The following is a 23165-nucleotide window of genomic DNA, read 5'->3' as shown; positions in this document are numbered from 1 at the left end:
ATTTTATTTACATATTTTATTTTTTTCGCCACCTTTTCAATGGATTTACATCGAAAATGACTACAGCACAACCGTCGGCCAGGATGCCAAGTGCCAACTAGTTCTTTAAAAGGCGCTGCCGTGGCGAGTTTGCGTCATGTGACGATATTAAGCGACGTTGCCGTAGTTATAACAATTTTAAACTCAAGGCATTCGAAGCAATCAAATTCGTATTAAATTTTAAAAATAAAATAGAGAAACACGAAAGAAAACAAACAAAAAAGTTGAAACCAAAGGAATCAAAACACACTTTTCGAGACAGTTGCCATTAGTTCGAAATAAAGTTATTTTGCAGATAAAGATGGTAACCGTTAGGTATTCATTGAAGGGGTTTGTACTAAAAATAATTTATGTGTTTTTTTTTCTAGAACTATTAGTAATGGGCACTGATAAAAGATTAAAATTAGCATTCCTAATTTTTTGTTTAAAAATTTAAAAATGCTGTGAATTTATAAATATAGAAATATGTAGAATGTGGATAACGTAGGAGGTTGCAACGCTGCAAGGTTTAGATACACCGTAGAGAAATCTGAGGTGAATAAACAAGTGGCACTAAAAAGTTCTTTTGAAAAATGTCATGAAAAAATTTTTAATTTTCAACAATTTTTTATCGCAAAAAGAAGCTCATAGGCGTGTTTCTGTGGTTGAAATATACTACCAGTTAAAATATTTGCACTTATTTCTGAGTCACCCTGTTGTACCAAGGTTGTACCTACCACCTTGTTTGTAAATTACACTACAAAATAAACGTTATTATTATTATAATTTTAAATCGAATAACAATTAGTTAATTTGTCTTCTTTCACTCTTTTAGCCTGAACTATACAAAAAAGAATTAGTGAGGCAATCGTCTATCCAGAGCAATCCCGAAGTCAACATGCAGAAGAACGGCTATTTGCATTTCTCATTAAAGTTCGACAGGGAATTAGAAGGTCTCGTGGTTAAAGTAAGTCCGATCAATCGTTATCCGCCCACCTGAGCCCACTTCCTCTCAACTGAAATTCTTTATTGCCTCTGCTTCAGATCTTCGAAGCCAGAAAATTGCCGATAAAAGACATAATAGGAAGTTGCGACCCGTACATAAAACTCCATTTGTTGCCTGACCGAAAAAAGAAGTTTCAAACGAAGGTACACAGAAAGAGCCAGAATCCGATTTTCAATGAAACCTTTATCTACAGGTGAGTTTCTATTTACAAACAGTACACAGCGTGTTTCAAAAAAACCTAGATCATAACCAGCCAGTAACAAATGTGTGTGGAAAATTATTTTAAAATTGTATATTAATTGGAAATGTAAATACAGGTCTGTATTAAGCCTAGACCATGTATATTTACTTGGATAAATCAACGCCATAAGTATGGAATTAAAAAATATGTCTCCAGCATCACGGCATGTCCTTTTCAAGCCTTCTTTATTACACTTATGAAACGTTCAGTAGGTTTGTCTTCCTCGAGGACCTTACTTTGCGCATGCGCATTAAAAGTTGCACGTATTTCTAAAATAATCACAATTTTATACCATTTACAGCTTCATTTAGAACCTCCCAATTATTGGAAGAAATTAGTGGTTTCAATTACACTTTATAGTTTTTAGTTTACGATCATTCACAATGTCAGTGTAATAAAATATCCTAGCAACAGCTTGCGGTAGTCCGTTGTATCCTTTGAATAAGAAGACTAAGGAAGGAGCATAATGCTATCCATGTATTCATGCAATGGTGGGCGGAAAAAGCACTCTAGGGTGGGGATCCTTGACAGTTCTGTTTGACGATTCATTTGACACATTTGAATTTGATTTGAAATTTTGTGGATTTGTCAGTCTTTACGGAGCTTATTTTATATTATTTATTATTTATTCTACTACTGATAGTTGTATAAAGGTAGTAAATCTGGATGGAAATTGTGGCAGAACTTAAATTAACAGTGACACTATCGCGATTTATCGAAAAAGACTCTAAAATAGTTGGTTGTGTAGCGTGCGGTAGATCTCGGCAAAAATTGAGTGAAAAAATGGAACAACTTTTCGCTAGTAAGTGACTATATAATATACATACGTGTAGTAAACCGATCATTTATGAAATTCACTTAAATTAACTAAATTATATATTTTTCTTGCATTTTAGCTTTTATTTACTACTTGTCAAAGATTAGATATCAAAGAATTTAGATACGTTAATTTGACTTACCTGCTTCAGTAGTGTATCGGATGTTTGTGTTAATAAATACTTATTATAACTTATCTATTTTTATTAGAATTATATATTTTTATAACAATTTTAATAACTACCAACATTTATTCACAACGTAAAATAAAGCAACAAATTATTGAGTCTATCCCACGTCTACCCTACATCATAGTTTTACATTTTTTAAATAAAATTAGAACGACACTGATAAACCGGAATTTAAGTCGGCCATATTTGAGGCCCATCGCGGTGTACCTAAGATTTTTGATATGCTCCTTCCTTAGTCTTCTTATTCAAAGGTTGTATCCATAGAGAACGCATAATATTTAGCTTATAAAACAATAAACTGTTGATTTCTAACCAAAATTTTTCTTGACGGGTGATAATCAAACGCCAAAACAACATTCCTCGCAAATTTTGAAGTATAATTAGTGGAAAAGTCAAAGGTTTGTTAACTTTTTCCAATAATTGAAAATTACTAACACTAATTATGACGTTTTGAATGCTTACAGTAAAATTAGGACATGAAACTTAAACTTCCACGGCTAATTGAAACTACTAATTTATTCCACTGATTTCGAGGTTCTGAACTGATCTTATTTCCATTGTGTAACAACGCTTGTTTTTTCCGTTTTTTATTTGAAAAATTGTATTATATTATATTATTATTTTTTTATACTATATAGCTGAGGATGCAAGTGTTTTCAGTGAAAAGTTAATTTTAAGTTTGTTCAATTATATTTCTATTTTTTTCTTTGGACTTTCTAAATACTCGTAAAAATGACTAGAAAGTGTTTGGTGTGTGCAAGTTCTAATATAAAGGTCTCTGAATTATCTTTTCATTGAAAAGTAAAGTATTCTGTTATTCTTTTATTTATTTTAAACAGCATGCATACTTTCTGGTTAGATTTCTTAAAAATATTGATATTCGTAGGAGTGGCTAAATGCATTTTTTATATAATTTAATTTTTGTGACAGTAAACATTCAATTTATTGTTCAAATATATGCAGTTTACAAATAAAATTTTTAAAATTAATGTTCAAATTTGGCGCGTGGACGATAGGTCCTCGACAAGGATAGATAGAGTAGAAGCATCGCGTGTGCAACATAAAAAGAAGATTAATGGAAGTCGTTGATATGTTTGCGACAGTTTCCATAATGATTTACTTATCCACGTAAGTATATATAATCTAGGCAAAAAACATAAAAATAAGATTCATATAAACGTTGGTATGATTCTGCTTTGTTTCGTAGCTTCAAGAGGTTAAAATCTTAAATGTATTTCCATTTATTATAATTTTGTTCCTAGAGCTTTTAGCCCCTTCTAATGAAATTTGGATGGTATAAAAGTTACTATGAGAGCTACATTTTTTTTATTTTTTTATTGCTAAAAAATCAAAAGTATCAAAAGGTTCACCAGGGACGTGATTATGTGTTATCACTGGAATATTTTTCTAAAAAAGCATGTGCACCTCTGACATTTTTTCTCTTATTAGCAAAAATGTGTAGGACACTAACTCCATATTTTACCATTCTAATATAATTTTCTTTTTTTTACAGCGTGACATACGAGGATTTGGAAACTCGTTATCTTCAATTCTCTGTGTACGATTTTGACAGATTTTCCAGGCATGATTTCATTGGTCACGTAGTTGTCTCAAACTTAAGTGAAGTGGCTGAACACGGTCAAGAATCCGAATATTCCATGCCTATACTATGTCCACCAGTGGTAAGTAGGAAATATGTTGTTTCTTTACCCTGTATCTATTTGGAATTATTTTTCTATGGTACATTGTAGCGGGTTCAATTCTTGAAAAAATATATTCTAGATGTTTCGTCACACAGAAATCTAAAAAATAACTAAATTATTTATAGAATGCCACTGTGTAAAATCCCTAGATCATATATACTTACGTAGATAAATCAACGCCATAAGTTTAGCATTAAAAAATATGTCTCCAACATCACGACATGCCATTTTCAAACATTCTTTATTGCACTTATGAAACGTTCAATAGGTTTGTTTTTTCCCAAGATCTTACTTTGCGCCCAGGCGCATTAAAAGTAGCACATGTTTCCAAAATGAACACAATTTTATACGGTAGAAAGTACAAATTATACATTGTTATGGAAACCAACTTTTCATTGTCATCATATGTCATAATCTTATCATAATCACATCCCATAATCTTGCCATAATCCTTTGCCATAATCTTATTTCCATTGTGTAACGACGCGACGCGACGCTTGCTTTTGCGTTTTTATTTTAAAAATTGTATTAATTACTCTTTTATCGACCGCTTTTATACAGCCAAGGATGCAAGTATGTTCAGTGAGAAGTTAATTTTAAGTTTGTGCAATTATATTTCTATTTTTTTGCGTTGGACTTTCTAAATACTAAAAAATTACTAGAAAATGTTTGGTGTGTGGAACTTCTAATATAAAGGTCCCCGAATTATCTTTTCATAGGCAAGTAAAGTATTCAGTTGTTCTTTTATTTATATTAAACCACATGCATATTTTCTGGTTAGATTTCCTAAGAATATTGATATTCGTAGGGAGTGGCTAAATGTCTTCTTTATTTAATTTAATTTCTGTGACAGTAAACATTCAAGCTATTCTTCAAATATATGCATTTTACAAATTAAATTTTTAAAATTAATGTTCAAATTTGGCGCGTGGACGATAGGTCCTCAACAAGGATAGATAGAGTAGAAGCATCGCATGTGCAACAAAAAAAGAAGATAAATGGAAGTCGTTGATATGTTTGCGACAGTTTCCATAATGATTTACTTATCCACGTAAGTATATATGATCTAGGGTAAAATCCAAACAACAATCAGCTCAAATTGATATTACTTTACTCCTAAAGTGAGTGTCCGATGCAAACGTGTTCTTGTCTTGCATGTTCCTTGATAAAAACAACTAATTTTTCATGAAGTCAACTTGTTAAGAGTTCAAGTTCAGTGCCTAGCTGCTTCCTCGTTCAATTTCCGTCCGTTTGGAATTTTCTTTGTTGTTTTGACAGGTCGTTGGATAATGAACTTTTTGCATAGTAATCTAAACCAAGAAAGGACAAAGGATAACAACTAAAATAAGGAGAAAACTTTATAAAGCAGGTTGAAAAGAAAGTCTATTAAAATACAGTAAATAACTAGAGAAGACCTTGCTGTACAACTTGGTAAAAATAACTAAAAAAATGTAGTTGTTTTAGATTTTCTTTAAAGATTAGAGATTAAAGATACTGCCTACTGCTGGGTAATATACTTTTAATATAGGTACCTACTAATAAAAATAAAAATAAATTGTGTGGGGGCACTATGCGCGCATATTTGAAGTGAAACTTCTTATTAACAACTAGTAAATTGAAGGAATTGAAGGATATATATTTTTATATATGCTTTTTATGAACTTCAAAAAAATAAAGTTAATATAAAACCGTAAACTATTCTAGCTTTATAATAATGTTTTTTTAATTTTTATTAAAAAACGATAATTCTATCACCCGGCCGGATGGCCCTGGAAGCTGTAGCCATTAAATCAAAATTCTACTACATCTATAAATATCTCTGACTACTACTAACTGCTACTAACCAACAATTTGTTTTGTGCAGTCTGTTTTTTTTTTAAATGTTTTGTTCATTATTCATGCTGGGGATTTTAACCAGTAAACTCAAAGAATATGTATTTCTTCTCTATATCCAAATTGTCACTCTAAATCGCTGTCTTTTTTAGACAGATGTCACTTATCTTGTCATTATTCAATTCATTATTCGAATTCTCAGAATGTTGTTAAAAAAAGTCTCATCCTAAAATGAAATTATAATCAATCACAATTGTTTATCTCCATCATTGACCAGATTAATAATACAGAAATTACAGATCAATTACAAACAATTCATTATTTATAGTGATTTACAGCAATTTTATTAAATTATACGAATATTCTCGTTGATTATTGGTTTGAATTAAATATGACAGTGCCCTCCAATGAAAATGCGAGTTACTAACTTTAAATTCTAATTATGAGCTGGCAAATGCGCTAGGTACTTTACCTACACCATTATTCAAAAGTTACAAACCTATCGATGAAAAAGTGCATAAACATTTACTTCCTAACATCAAGGTTGGTACAATATCAATAGTTATAGTGATTTTCTTATTTCACAAGCTAATTGCTTATACACACTTATTTCACGAGATAGCGGGGTTTATCACGAGATAGATTATCACGAGATAGCAACTGTTTTACAAAGGGGTAGATCTATTCCGAGTGGGGTAGATGTGGCAACACTGCCGCTATCAATTTTCCTTCCGCTAGCTCGCGCGCCATGGCCGTCTCGCAGCCATCATTCAAGGCCACGAATTAGAGACGCGGCCTTGAATTTTTACATCACGTGACTAACGGCCTTGAATTTTTACTCCCAATGCACGTAAAGAAGTTTCACTTCAAAAAATAAACTTAACCAATTCACATTAAAGACTTTAAAATAAATTGTAACTATTTAGTGAAGATATTGCAGCACAGTTTAATAAAATAATGTGTATTGAATATTCACTAATTATCTAGAAATCTTTGATTGACAGTGTAAAAGCTTCTGGGCTCTCAATACTGCATTGTTATTTTTCTATTCCACATATAAACGAGCCAAACTAAAATGCCATGAAGCTTGAATAGGTCGATTTGACGGAAGCATGACAATGTACTTAATTCGTACAGGTAGGCATAATATGCATTTAGTCCAGCGGAACAATTAACAGTAAATCGAACAAATAAATTGGACCATGTAAAGTTCAAATCATGCTGTTTTTGAAATGCGTTTGTTAAAAGCTTCCGGTATACCTAGTTGAAGTTATAAAGCAAAAAATCTAATCCTATTTCATTTAGAGCTCTCAATCGCCCATACAGACAATTTAAGCAAGATATTTTATGTTCTTTCTATTTTAAAAGATCACTTTCACAATACAATGTTACATGTATGTAATATATTAATGTATCAAACTTCTTGTGACATGATTACACTGGATGCAGATGTGTGCAATTATTTAGTTGTCTTATCTTGTCAAGATGCAGTTATCAACTGTCTAAAAATACTTTGTAGCCACATCTCCAAGAGGTCTGTACCAAAGACATCTAAATGGGTAGACAGTCCATTCATAACACTCAATTTTTAAGAATCAAACATGGTTTGATACTTTTATGAGAGTTAAAAAGAGATGGGTAGGTACATAAATATGACAACACGGTTGAGTTTCGTCTATCTTTCTGTCATTTGACTCTGTCAGTGGCGTGACGGTGGCGTGATGGTTTTTATCAAAAATTAATGAATTTTATCAAAAATTGATTGGGATTGCCTCAGACCAATTTTCCATTATAACTAGTTTTGTCTGAGGTCTAACTGAGGGTAACTCTAATTTCACAATCGAAAGCGCCAACAAATAAGAAAATATACGTATTTTTGTAATAATCTACTTATAACTAAAAGTATTTAAATACGCTACTGTAAGCATGGCTAACGGTAAAAAAAAAGTAATAATACTTTTCTGAACTTTATCGGCCCCTTGTAGCCATTTTTCCAAAAGATCTTTTTTTTTCAATCGACACATAGGTGAAAAAAAAATTCTTTTAAAAAAAAGTTGCAGCTAGTAGCAGCCAATTTTTTCTTTGATATGTTCACAAAGGATTGTTTCAGATGGAGAAACATGGAGAATTTTTTATAAGTCAAACTAAACTTTTAACTTTTTATTTATGTTCTGTCTTAAACTCATTATTTTTAATTAATTAAAAAATAATGGATGCTGATTCTTATGTGCAATTGTTAGTGATTTGTTAAAAATACATACCATAAAGTGTAAAAATAACAGTAATCCGTTTTTATATCCCACTGAAATATATCACTTAATATTCACCAAAACTCTTCCGAAAATAAACTACAACTAAATAGGCACAAATACTTCACTAGAACGTCTAAATATAAATGCTGATAAGGAATAAAAATGAAAACTAAACAAAAATATATGCATATGGTCTTCTTCATTTGTATATATGCTTGCATTCCACCTACAAAAATAGTCCATATACAGTGAGTCTAAAATATGTATTTTGGCCAAAAAATTAGCTTCTAGAAACCATAGTGCGTCGTCAAAATACCATGAAAAGTTACATACTATGAAAAGCTACATTCCGAGATTCAGCCCTCTAGCTAACATAGGGCCCGAGTCGTTACCACTTTTCCTCTCGCGTCTCGTGTGTCACGGCCTACAATTTTTACTCCCATCGCGCCTAAAAAAGTTTCATTTCAAAATATCCCAACGAAACATTATATAAAAGCAGAATAACTACCTAATATGCTATTATTAATAAAGCTGTATAACCTAAGGGTATAACTAAAAAAAGGGACCATTATGAAATTACGTTTCTGGAAAATAAATATTCATTTAAAGTAGGTATTAATAAAGCAGCAGAATGACCTGACCAGGCTGTAGTGGCCCTTTTAAAGTTATTTTTCTTATTTTTTTTCTAGAAAGTAAGTAGTACATTCAGGAAATTAATTTAATAATTTATTAAGCAAGTAACGTTTACAGAAAATTGTTTTTATTCTTTGAACTGTTATTAAAGAAAAAAATTGTCCTAATTGTTGCCTTCTAAATTATTATTTAGTTTTATTACAGAATATAAAAAAATACTCCTTATTTTCTTAATTTTACGTAACGATAAAGCTACCCAATATATTCTCATCATAAACGTCTGGAGAAAAAAAAATCTTACGACTTTAAGATAAATTAAGATTTATTACCGTGTCTAAATATACTTTAGCCTTTATTAAAATATGAAAGTTAATAATAACAAAGGCTATTTTGCCGTAGAAAAAGCTTCTGTGTATATTCCCAGCACTATAGTTGTATCTTAATATTTTTAGCTTAAAAAATAATATTAAAACAACAGTGCAGCTATGTTGAATTTTTATTAAAATTGATCGAAAAAGTTTTTTTTTAAAAAGCTTGTTACATTTAAATATTTTTAAAAAGTCCTTTGAACGTCTCCACTAGTTTTTTCCTGTCATTCTTGCTTTGTAGGCTTGCAATTTTATTGAGCACAAGGTCACCAGTTTGAAATCCCTCTGATTGTTTTTTAAATAAGCGTTTTTGCATTTTAAGCTTACGACGAACTGGATGTAGATGAATTTTTCCATTTACGTTGCGGCTAATTATTGCGCTAACTTTGACACAAAGTTACATACAATTCACACACATTACACAAAAAATCCCACTTCTGATGTAAGGGACTCAAATAATAATATCGTTCATGAGAAAATAAGTATTTTAGTAGTAGAATATTTTTTAGTATTCTTACGTCATACAACTTTTGTGGACTGACGCAGATTAAGGAACCTTCGACAATATTCTAGAGAACCTATTAAACACAAGTCATAATTTTTGACATTTTTTGTTAATTAATTGTAATAAATGACATTTTTTACAATATTACGACAGTTATAGAAAATTAAATTTTCTACAAATTTGTTCATAACTTATAAATAAAAAAATTAACAAAGGAGTAAAGCTGTCCATGTATTCATGCATTGACAGCATCCTTGGCAGTTTTGTCTGACGATTCATTTGACACATTTGAATTGGATTTGAAATTTTGTGGATTTGTCAGTTTTTACTGAGCTTCTTTTATGTTATTTATTATTTACTCTGTAACTGGTAGTTGTTTAGAGGTATTAAATCTAGATGGATTTTTTTTATTAGACAGCAGAACTTGCAGTCGAACATTGTTCTTTTTAGAACCTCTTTTAGTGCGAAGTGTACAAGAAGCGGTAGTAACAGCCTTTTGTTTCCCTTAAATGCTGTTAAGAAGGTAATCAATGTAAATAATAACTGTTTATATATTTATAATTAATTTATTTTTGTTTCCTAAAATATTTTGATTAATAGAAGATATTTAAAACTCTGCTTTCCGACAAAAAAGCGGAATTAATAGTCTTTACAGTAGAGGCAATTGAAAAAATTTGACTAATTTTATGTTTTTTTTTACTCAACCAGTTTTTACTAATCTTTAAAATGGGGTTTGATAGTAAATAAGTATAGTTTTAAGTACATTTTTAATACCTATTGCTTTTAAAAAGTTCAGTATTTAATATAAAAAAGTTAGAAAAAAGAAGTGACCCTTTTTCTCGAAAAAAAAAACCGCAAACGTCAGAAAAATTACAGTCTTGGTCGGAAATATTATAAAATAATTCGGGGTCACTTTTTGTTTTGCGACCTTTTACTCTGTAAAGGGGGTATCAAATGTATCACCATTGGTATCACGAAAGTGGCCCTTTTTGGATTGGGACATTTTTTCACAAAAAAATATGGTCCAACGTGCGCAAATGTCACGACGCAAACATGACACAACTAAATTATTGGTACCATAATTGGTACGGTCTTCCACGTTAATCATATTCCAATAATCAAAAAGTGACAGTTGGTCCGGATGACACCTAGCGGTGAATTATTTAATTTTAAATTGGGACAGTTTTGCTCGTTAAAAAGGCGCTTTTTTATTACTATGGGATAGAAAAACTCAAACTCACAAACTTTTGAATTGTGCCACTTTTGTCGGAAAGCAGCGAAAAGTGGGCAACGGCTGTGCTGATCAAGCTTAATCACGTGACTAAAATTTTATTTTATATGAACTATACCGGGTGCGTCTCAAAAGTGGCTCACCTTTATAACTTTTTTATTTTTTCAGATACAAAAACGAGATGTGGTATGTTAGTATATGAAATAAATTAGGATTGATTATGTATTCAATTTTTTTGTGTCGCTTCCTGTTTTACCGGAAATGACTACAACTTTTGATTTTTAAATGGCACCCTCGGCATTTTTTCACTTTATTTGATAGAAAATAACATTCTGAATAGAATGACATATCATATGTCAACTTTTGACATTCTCGCTTAATAAAAAATCGTATTTTAAATTTCAATCTAGAGTGCCATAGCCTATGTTAAAAACATTAATTCTTAATAAAGGAGCCTTGGAATAATAGATTTGATCGTCTAATATTTTTAGTGTCAAAAAATGCCCAAATCGTATTTTTAATCATATTTCAATTTTTGCAAATAGAACGAGGGTGATGGCTCAGCATATTTGGATATATTTTTATGAATAATTTGACCATACACTTACCTAACGAAAACGAACCGCAAGTTATAATTTCAAATAAACCATATGCGAAAATGGCAAAAGTTGATATATGATATGTCATCCTATTCAGAGCGTTATTTTCTATCATACTAGTAGACAAATACTGAGGGTGCCATTTAAAAATCCAAATTTTTAGTCATTTCCGGTGAAACAGGAAGTGACCGAAAACAATTGAATACGTCAATCAATCCTAATTTATGTCATATACTAACATGCCAAATTTCGTTTTTTTAACTAAAAAAATAAAAAAGTTATAGGGGTGAGCCACTTTTGAGACGCACCCGGTAGAAACTAGCTGTTAAAATCTTTTGTCGTTTTATATTTTTATTCTTTCCTTAAACCTCGACTAAAGTCGTTGGGCTACAACAATTTTGAAGATATTTAATTGTATTTTAACCAACGATAACCAACTACTGAAACCAGGAGCCTATATAGGAAAAGGGTAGATTTTTGGGTAATGAGCCTAATGGAAATCCGGGCCAGAGACATTCCGCCAGACCACCCTATCGATTCACACTCGTTATGAATAGAATCGGGGGGACCAAGGGCGACTCTGGCACAAGTTTAAATTTAATTTAGTTTGCCGCGTCGATGCCTCCATCTCTTTGATTAAATTCGGATCGGCGTCTGATAAAAAATTTAGAGCCTCGTCAGACCCGAAAAAAAATGATGTAGTTGTTTGGAGTGATGTTTACACTCCACAGATGAGTCGCTATAAAAAAATATAAGACAAATTATAAAAAAAAAGGAGCGATAGCCTCTAAAAGAAAAATAAAAGAGGCTTTTTTAATACAATCTAATAAAAATAAATATATTGCGTATGTAGATGCTTTTAGATCGCTCATTAATAATTATCTTTCTGTTTAATTATTCTGTATTATTCACCGCTTCATTTTCGCCACTGGTTTATGGTAATGTGCATTTTGATAAATCAACAATCCATATTCAGACACCATCTAATTAAAATCCGGAAATAAAAAATAAATGACAAAAAAAGGTTTCCAAGTTTACATTAAACCTAAAACGAAAAGACAGTTATCGATGATGAAATAAATGAGCCTGGCTTATATTTTTCTCTGTTTCTGAATTTTCTTTTGACATTTTTATTAGCTGCTTGTCAAAATTGAAATTGTATTCTGTCATTTAATAATAAATCCTCAGAAATGTTAATAAAGAAATAACTGAAAAAGTGCTTATACAGGGTGGCGCCTCTCATACGACGCGGAGGCTCGAAGGAGAACGGGAGTTTATATCGAAATAAAATTTTGGGAGCATGTGTAGGTTAATTGAAAACATTTTATAAAAATATATACAGTTCTACAGGGTGTCTACAAAAAAAGTTATTCATCAAAGTTGGGTTTTTTGTAATGGAGCATCTTGTATATTAATTAATTTTCGGACTCGGACTCGGACTCGGACTTGGACTTGGAAATTGTAAGGATTTTGACATATTTCACATTTTGTAAAAATGAAGAATGCATTTTAAATTTTAATAACAGCTACGTAAATTGTAATTTACCTTTGATATCTTTTTTCAAAACGAAGATATTAGCAAAATTATAATAAATATAAAAAAATAAGACATTAATTACTTTATTTTCATAACACGGTTACAATAGCCCTCTTGATTATGACCATTCTAATAAAAAATAAGATAGAAACGATTAGTTTATTCTAAAATCGACAATATACTACAATACTATAATACCAGATGTATTAATATCTAATAATTATGATATCAATGACAGTGAATAAGAAACGACGCCTCAGTGAAGTCATGGTAGGTTTTGGAAAAAAGTTGCTTTTGACGTAATGGTATAAACGTCAAAGTGTCATTAGATCAACATTTTGATATTCTTAGCAGCGTTTTTTCTCTTTTGGAGAAAGGCATTTTTAGAAAAGCAATCAAAAGATAAAAACGCTGCTGAGACTATTAAAATATCAATATAACTATCCCTTTAAAATCAACTTTTTTCCAAAGCCTACCATGAATTCACTGAGGGCTCGTTTCTTGTTCACTGTCATTGATACCTTAATTATGAGGTATTAATACACCTAGTATTATGGTATTCTGGTATTATGGTATTATGGTACATTTTGGTTGATTTTTTGAATAAAATAATCTTTTTAATCATATTTTATTAAAATGGTCATAATCTAGAGGGCTAGTGATACCGTATTAGAAAAATAAGGTAATTAAGTGCTCGTTTTTTCGTATTTATTGTAATTTTGCTAGTAACACTGGTCTGAAAAAAGATATCAAGATGCGGTTTTCGCTGACTTTAAAAGTAAAGTAAGTTAAAAAGTCAGACTTTTTAAGCTTTTATTGCTCTTTAGTATGAGCTAAAATCTTACTCTTTAGTATCGCATTTAATTTAAAAAAAAAAAGCGTAATGTTTGTTATAACATAGCGCCCCCTAGCGCCTACGTTCATAAGCTTATTTTTATTGTTTAGGTTAATATAGAGTAAGAAATGCTCTTTTAAACGAGCTCTCATTTGCTAGATTCCGATCATCCAGTCCGGAGTTATTAACATTTAAATAATAACAGGAAGGGGTAAATAAAGTAAATAATAACAGGAAGGAATCTAACCTTTCCCCACCACTTTATTTTAGCAGATCGGCGAAAATGGTTCTGACAAAAAAGATTCAAAATTTACTGAAGATTGTGAAGCTATTGTTTATAATAATAATAGCTCCCGTACATAGCGTTTAACGCGTTGGGAGTAGCAAGGTACAGCTTGCCATGCCTAGAGCAGTTCGGTATACAAGGAAGGTAATGTGGCTAGCACTACGCTTCAACCGCCTATTATTACCTCAGGATTGTGAATCCCAAGTACTCATTTAAGGCTGAGTCGACCTAGGTACCCAAACTATTTTTATTTTAATAAAAATAGTTGGCTGATGAAATGCCGGGTGTAGGATTCGAACCCACTACCTTGAGATTGGTAGACGAGAGCCTGTACCTCTACGCCACCGAGCACCGTGGCCTTTTATAGTACCCCTTCCAGGCAAAACTTCGTAAAAATTCCATTTTCTTAGTTTCCATAGCAGTTGCGCCCTCTAACTGCCGTTATACAAACTTGAAAATAATTTCCAGCAATTTCTCATGGTTTCTTTAGATATAAATATTTTTTCCGCAAGCCCTACGACTAATACTTTCCGAGATGCTGAGAGCTATTCTTAGTGGGACACCCTGTACACTAATATCGAAAAAACTGAAAGATAATAATCTTCAAAAAGTATAGCTCGTTTTTCCGGGGTAGACTAAAAGAGATTGTTTGTGTGTCAAGATACATATGCTGCCATCTTTATACAATTACATCCCCTATATTAAACCCCTTTATAGTCTTCTAGCATCCTGAATAAATAGAATTTGAAGAAATAAATTAAATGATCTGGAAAAGTTTGGCTCGGTCAGTTATTTCATTTATTTTTTAGGACAAAGTCGACCTGGGAGAACTAATGGTTTGTTTGTGCTTCCTGCCCAAAGCTGGTCGGTTAACCCTAACGGTCATAAAGGGAGTCAACCTGAAAGCGATGGACATCACAGGAAAATCAGGCAAGTTAATTATTGAAGTTTTGTTCTTGTTTCTATTGTTTCCAATAGCCGAATACAAATAAATATTAGAGAGGCACTAATGGGCATAAATCATAGACTTAAAATAAGATATAGACTACATACACTATTTACATCTGAACGCGGTCAAACAATCTTTTTTGTACAATTGTTTACTTCTGCGTACAGTTGACCGCAGCCGACCGAGTCTTACTCCTCCAGCCTATGTTGTCACGTCTTTAATATTATCAATATTTTTTCCTTATTATACCTACACATATATTGAGATATTAATACTACATTTTAATAAAATAGGTTTAATTATTCCATAGATATATTAAATAGTCCTTATACTACTAAATTATAAGTCAGATACTATTTAAAAAGGATAAATTCTTTACAATATGACAACACCGATGAGACGCGAGGTCGCCTATTCATTCATTTATTATCTTGTAGTACGCGTTCGCACCTTAGAGTAAGACAATAGAGAGCCGATCCATTGTTTGGCTCCTTCGATGAGATACGGTCTAATGGTCTTGCGGGACAATTGTGCCATATCATGCAGTTTATCGTTATCACAGGGAATATTCATTATACATACTTATCTTTAAGTTATTTAATAAAATATAATTTATTAATGCTACGTGTAAAAATTATTATATGGTATATAATAAGCATTTACTAAGTGATTAAAACAAGTAAAACAACAGTTCTCTTAAATAAAAATAGGAAAATAAATAATTTAATCTAATCAGCAGAAAATAGTTCAGTCAACGTGGCAACATTGGAATTCTTATCTGGACGTAGTAAACTGGCGGCACGTGTGTTTCCGATTATTTCGTTGTAGGTGTTTTTGTGTTTTCTGACTGAAACGTAGTGAATTTATTATTTTAAATAGTGACATTCGATATAAAAATTATAAATATTGTATAATCATGGTTGATATGTGCCAAGTTTGCAAGAAAAATAGTTCGAAAAATCCTGATGTGTCATTTCACAGGCAAGTACTGACCTACCATAAAATACGTGATTCTTTCGAAACAGTAGCGTTACATTTCATTTTAAATCAAGATTGATGAACTAAAGAAATTATTATTTAACCACATTGGAACTTAGTAATTACATACTATATAAAATATAAATAATTTTATAGTTGATGGTTATTTACATGAGAAGTTTCATAGGAAGATTGCATCATAATCATAAACCACAACAAAGAAAAATATTTACCTAGACAAAAAAAAGGTACTTTAGGTAGGCCCAGTGTAAACCATCTGTAAATTGGAAATACCTACATTTTGTTCTTTGTTATGTTGTCTAATGCAATGCTCCCGTAAAAATCGTATGATCGCAAAAAAAGGCGCCAGTGTTGCCTTCAAAATTTCTGATCAAAAACAATTAATGATAAGTGTCATGGATTCCCGTTTTTTTTCGCTCCTACAAAGTAAATACCCATTTTATAGTCGAATATATTAATAATTCCTATATTTTATATTTTATGTATGTGTCTGTTTATGTATTTTTTAAATATATTTTTAATATACACTCAGATGTAGTAAAAACCCAACGGATAATTTTTTCGTCAAGTTTAATGTGATATTTCTTTTACTTTTAGCCCTATTTTAATGATTTTTTTGGCAAACTTTATATATCAACTTTAATTAATAAATTCAGTTTTTTATAAACTTCAGTATTTGGTTTATTATACAGGGTTAATTGTACGGCTGTTTTTTAAGCTAGCTTTAAAACATCCTGTGCAATAATTTAGTAAGTGACTTTTCGTAAAACAGTATTTTTCGATCAGAACCATGTCTCCTGAGCATTTTGTTTTTAACTCATGTCAACACATGCCTTGGTTCAATTTTAAGAGCGAAATGAAATTGCCACCAACAATTTGCATGTGATGTTATATTTTAATATCCCGAGATGGGGCTTCGGGTAGATGAATGAAGAATAACATTAAAAAGTAACGATAATAATCGAAAACATTGCAAAATGTTTGTGGCCAGTTCATTTTGCTCTTAAAAATTAACCAAGGCGTGTGTTAACATGACTGATGATATTCAGGATGGGGGTTCTCACTAAAAAATAATGTTTTAGGAAAATTTGCTCTCGAAATTATTGCACAGGGTGTTTTAAAGTTAGGGTAAAAAACAACCCTTCAACTAATTTGTAAAAACTTATTGTAAAATTACTGTCGATTGTCATTAATTGTCAAAGTTAAACCTGCTTGTTTATATTGTAGTTGTTTTTTATTGGTATTTTTTAAATTTCACTCTAGAATGCTATGGTCATGATGTAATTTTTTATCAAATAAAGTGAAAAAAATTTCCTAGAGCACCATTTAAAATTCAAAAGTTTAAATCATTTCCGGTGAAACAAGTAATTGAAAACAATCAATCCCGATTTATGTCATTTAGTAACATACAAAATTTCATTTTTTTATTTGGAAAAAATCAAAAAGTTATAGGAGCGAACCACTTGTGAAAAACACAAGGTATGTGCTAATCAAGATTCACTGAACATGATTTAAATCATGCATAAAAGATATTTAAATTTATTTTTAATTTGGTTTCAAAGTTTTAGGATTATAAAATAATGAAAAAATATTTTATAAAGCATTAAATAAAAAATGCACCTGTTAGTAAATATACATAAAAATTAAATTGATATATAAATCGGAGTTTTATACATAGCTTGAAAATTATAACTAATATGTAATTTGAAAAAAAATGTTATGTTAAATCGGTAATTAATAAAATAAAGACATTTTAAAATGCTATGCTATTAAATTTAAGGCGTCTTGTATAAATGTAAATCAAAATAAGAATAAGATTTTGAGATTTATACTAGCTAACACAATTTTTTAAAGATCGATTTTAATTTTATATTAATTTAATTAAATTCATATTTCGGAAATTGCGAAAACTAGTACGCCATTGGATTAGTCCGGCCAGTATCGCCGCGCCAAATTTGCTGTCCCAAGTTCTTATCCCCACTCAAGGCTTTTCATTGATGTTTTAACCTCCGTGATTCCATTCTAAGCAGGCTAAGTGGAACATGGTTGGAGTAGATTTATGAATGACTTGCTCCGTCTAGAAGTTTTAGTCTAAGGTTCGCACGTGTGCAGTAAAGCTTTGTTGCCGCTATGTCCCCGACTGTATTAACGTATTTTCTTAGTTTGTAGTCCTTAAGTGTTTATTTTATTTACTTTTTCTATTCAAGAACTATAAAATATGGTTCGCCAGTGCCAAATTTGCAAGAAATTTGACTTAAATAATTCATTTAAGTCTCGAAACGACTTTCGACCGGTAGGCAACTCTCAATTTACCAATTGGATAGTATCAGTGGCGTTGTTGTAGAAAGGCGCTTATTTAGATAATATTTTAGTAAAATTTAAAATCTGAATTTTTTCTATTACATATTTATTTATTTAAAGGTTTTTGTAACAAAATCATAACTATAACCCTGTTATTATACATAATATATAAATTATATTAGGCATCGGTTAAAAAATTAATATTGTTTTTATTAAAAATATATTCCGGTTTATTCTAAAACTATCTTCAGAATCTAAAATAACTTACAAGAATTTTAAAATGATATAACATTATGAAACAATATTTTTTAATATAGATACCGGGTGCGTCTCAAAAGTGGCTCACCCCTATAACTTTTTTATTTTTTCAGATAAAAAAACCAGATGGTATGTTAGTATATGACATAAATTAGGATTGATTGACGTATTCAATTGTTTTTGGCCTCTTCCTGTTTCACCGGAAATGACTGAAACTTTTGATTTTTAATGGCACCCTCGGTATATTGCTACTTTATTCGATAGAAAATGACACTCTGAATAGAATGATATATCATATGTCAAGTTTTGACATTTTCGCATATGGTTTCTTTGAAATTATAATTTGTGGTTCGTAACGACTGAAAATACTGACTCGAAACACCAAGTGTATGGTATCAAATTATTCGTAAAAAAATTTCGTAAAATTATTTTATTTTAAGTCTATGGCATGAATCCTTTTCAAAGAATGGATAATAATAAATTTAAGCATGCAAAGTGATCAGATTTGACTATATTCTTGTGTGTGCCAAAAGCTCGCAATAAACAGAATTTTTATATTACTGAGTTATCGAAAGTGCAAATATTTTCAGGGCTGGTAGATCTCGATAAAATAAACATATTTTCTCTTTACCGTTTTTCAAATGAATCCAAAATAACCGAGTTATTTTACTTTGAAAATTTAAAAAAAAATGATTTTTTGGTAACACATATTTTAAAATTAAAAAAAGTGTCGATACATTGATCAGGGACGTGCATATGGGTTATCACTGGAATATTTTTCGAAAAAAATGCATGTGCGCCACTGATTTTCATTCTCTTGTTACCGAAATATTATAAGCTGTTTAATGCCGATTAAAAGTTGTCTCTTGATATTTTGTAGATTTCGGCCTCCTTGATGAGATAAACGCAAGTTTATTAATTTGCGTTGATTCAAGTCTAATAGCAACCTTTAACATATTATGTTATATTCAGTAACTTGAGAAAGTTTTAAATAAGTACTCATTGATTTCTCATCAAAAAATATGAAAAAACGTTCCTATAAAAATGGGTATTGAAATGCATAGTTAGAGTTACAGGATGTTAAAACTTTTTAAAATTAGGTTTTTTGTAATTATCTTAAATACCATTAATTTGATATTTTTTTATTTGAAATAGCAGTAGGCTGGACTAATAGTAATAATAATTAATAGCAATAAGATTTAATAAAAAATTAGGTAATATATATAATTTATTAATTTTATTTTTATTTTAATTTTATTAATTGGGATTAATAAAATTGCGTTTATCTCATCAAGGAGGCCGAATTCGACAAAATATCAAGATATAACTTTTAGTTGGCATTAAACAGCTTACACAATTTTCAGATCAAAAGAAAAAAATCAGTGGCGCACATTTTTTTTTTTAATATTCCAGTGAACTTATGATGAATTTATCGACACTTTTTTAGCATTAAAATATGTAGCACTTATAGTAACTAGATAACTTTTATATAACTTTTACCCTCAAAATTTTAATCGAATCACTAAAAGTATTTGGAAGAAAATTATAATAAATCGGAAGATGATTAATACTTTAACACCCTGTAGCTATGAAACAAAGCAGAATCGGACCTATGTTGATATGAAAATAAATTTTACTTTTACGTGAGGAATCTCCCCACGAGAGATGGCACATGTTTTTTGAAACACCCTGTACAACAAACTGAATCTACCCTCAATATTTTGTATTACAGTAATTTTTCTTTGATGTCTCTGTTAGATAACAGCTCTGTTAGATACATGAAATATTAAAAAATGATTGCCTGTAAACTTTTTTCGATAATTCACTAATAAAATTCCTTTCCATATTGAAAATTTTTTGTCACACACTCTGTTCCCTGCTAAACTATTCACGATATATCCAAGCCACTTTATCCTGTATTTTTTTCCACTCAGTTACTCTCTATATTTCCAGAACGTCGATTTTTTCTTTCCCTTTCCATTCTCCGTATTTTATCAATAGGGATCTCTTCGGTTTGGTTTATATTTTCTGTATTTTTACTGTATATTTTTTCTCTGAAGGCTGCTTAATGTTTACCATCATAAATAATAAAACAGTTGACGTTTCCTATTATAAAAACATGTGTTTCCATATACATAAATATATTTTTTCTGACTTCAGAAAGACGTCGATCACGGAAACATCGAGGCAAGTTGATTTTTATATGTGTGTCATATTGATGTTCTTTTCTGAGTATTATATTACATATTAAGGCTTCCAGAGACGCTCAGTATTTTTGCGTAGGCCGTGTATACCTACCTGTTGGCTGTTGGCCTAGCCTGAGCGAAGTCAGGCTCTGTTTGAATTTATCGTGTATAAACATCGAAGTATTAAGGTGCGTATACAAATGGCGAGCACAACGCGAGCCGAGCACGACTCGAGCGCGCCGTGTTGTGCTCGTTGTTCGCTGCGAGCAGCAAGAACAGCGAGATAATAGTCCGAGCCAGCAACGATCAATATGAATTGTAAATGGCTCGCGAGCACACAAGAATTATTCTTTTTTCAGTGTCAGTGCAGTTTTTGACGCGACGTTAATCTACCCTGTACCTACAGTCAGTACAAAAAGTCTCCGTACACCCCTTTTTTTCAAGCAAATTTAATAGCCTCTTTTTTTCATGTTTAAAAAAAAGCTGAAAACATTTCTTTATACGTAGTGGTTTTAGATAAAAATGGTTGGTACCATTCAAAAGAGAGGCAAAAATTATATACCTCCTAAAAATTACACAAGGATTGAACAAAAAATAGTCCAGATATAAAATTTTCAATTTGGCAAAAATAATCAATTTTTTGCAGAAATCTTAAAAATGTTACTATTTTTAGCAAACTTAAAAGATTTAAAATTATATATTTAGATTATTCTTTGTTCAATCGTTGTGTAATTTTCAGGAGGTATATAATTTCTGCCCCTCTTTCGAATAGTACTAACAATGTTTACCTAAAACCACTCAAAAAATTTTCAGCTTTTTTTAAACATGAAAAAAGGGGCTATAAAATTTTTTGAAAAAATTACAGACCCACGTCAACTGAGTACCATTAGTTTTTTTAATTATGGTAAAAAAAAGTTGCTACAAGAAAAAAAAGGGGTGTACTCAGACTTTTTGTACTAATATGTTTTTCAGATGGTAGTTGAATAAATGTCATTCTATAAATAAACATACTTTTTTTGCAAAGCTCACCTTTTCCTGTTCCTACTGACTCTTTTTCCTTTTTCCTCTCTCTTCTATAAGTTGCCAACATGTTTATAATTTTTTTCTTGCATATTTCTCCAGGTTTGCGTATTAAAGTGGCGATTTCCTTCCAGGCATCTATTTTTCTTTTGGTTTTTTAAAATAATATTCGTCTTTGGGGTCCCACAAAATAGTATGCGTCCTATAAAACTCAACTAATAATTGAAGCAAAATATCCTCCGACCATGTAGGCTCCATGCTCGCCGATCAGACCAGAATGACGTACCTGCCACAACGCCGTCCAAATTATAACTGCGAGCTCCTTTGTGTTCGTCGCAAAAACCGACAAGAAGTGGATCGCGACGATCACACTGTGAGCGGCTCGCTAGGCGCTCGCGGGAGGAGTACACATATGACGAATTGAGCTTGTGGCAGGCTCGGCTCGTGCTCGGCTTGCGTTGTGCTCGCCATATGCATACGCACCTTTACGAGTAGTGCTCAAACGCACTGACGACAAGGTCGCAGCCTAACGAAATGCCAAAAAACTACCTAAAGCTGCGTCCACATTGCTCGCGAGCAGGCCGAACGAACACGTAAAACACGAAAAACATGGCAAACAGTTGGAGCGAGATATTCGCGGCGTTCGCGACGCTCGCGGTGCTCCACGTGCGATCACATAAAATGCCTTTTTCGACTGTTCAGCTCTGTCGCGGTACATCAAAGAGACGCTTCGGAGCCATGCGAGCATACTTTACGGCGGTTCGAAGCACTCGAGCTGTTTGCGTTGTTTGTTAAGTTTTTAGTTTGGTGTCATTCATAAGGATTCGGTATTTACTGCAGTATGATGATACTACCATGATTTTTCTTATTTTATTTTATTCAGAATTACAAATATTTGTGTTATGTTCTTAGATTAATAATATTAAATATACCTTTAATAAAATATAACTCTATATTATATTGCCTATATACTTATCTTAATCTGATCTTTGAGAACTTTATTTATATTTTTGCCCACGCCTGGTGTGCCATTTTTGAAATGATTTGCTTGGAATCTTTGAATAAATAACCCAAACTGGTATGTGAGTCTCCAGTTGCAAAGAATCTTAATGTTATGGCCAATCTTTATTTAACTCTTTCTTTAACACTTCCTAAAAGTTGTATTTTTTTCTTTCTATATACGGGGGCCAACTAAGTTAATAAGTTTTAAAAAATCAGTAGCGGACATGCGATAAAAATTATTAAAAAACATTCTGTTTGTAAATCGTGTAGAAATTTACTTTCACTGTGCTGGGATCTACTTTTGAAATTATTAGACATCCAACACCGCCTTTTTTCTCTCTTTGTCTCCTTTGTTTTGCAATAATGATCGAACTAGCAGCCGCTATTAAAAATACT

The 23165-nt window shown here is 31.3% G+C and overlaps 1 protein-coding gene across 4 annotated transcripts in view; it reads left to right on the top strand.

The window, feature by feature from the left end:
• Positions 1–23165, top strand: part of LOC115874656 (synaptotagmin-10-like) — an 80586-nt gene that overhangs the window by 42343 nt on the left and 15078 nt on the right. For all 4 annotated transcript variants that reach the window (XM_030889873.1, XM_030889872.1, XM_030889871.1 and 1 more), the window contains exons 5-8: positions 854–985; positions 1063–1217; positions 3786–3954; positions 14864–14984. In XM_030889873.1, the coding sequence (XP_030745733.1) occupies positions 854–985; positions 1063–1217; positions 3786–3954; positions 14864–14984 (577 nt within the window). The remainder of the gene's footprint in view (positions 1–853; positions 986–1062; positions 1218–3785; positions 3955–14863; positions 14985–23165) is intronic.

This window comes from Sitophilus oryzae, unplaced genomic scaffold (genome assembly GCF_002938485.1).
Source record: "Sitophilus oryzae breed Bouriz unplaced genomic scaffold, Soryzae_2.0 scaffold_1297_pilon_pilon, whole genome shotgun sequence".
NCBI lineage: Eukaryota > Metazoa > Arthropoda > Insecta > Coleoptera > Curculionidae > Sitophilus > Sitophilus oryzae.
The sequence above is the reverse complement of the archived record's forward strand: the minus strand, read 5'-3'. Positions and strand labels throughout refer to the sequence as shown.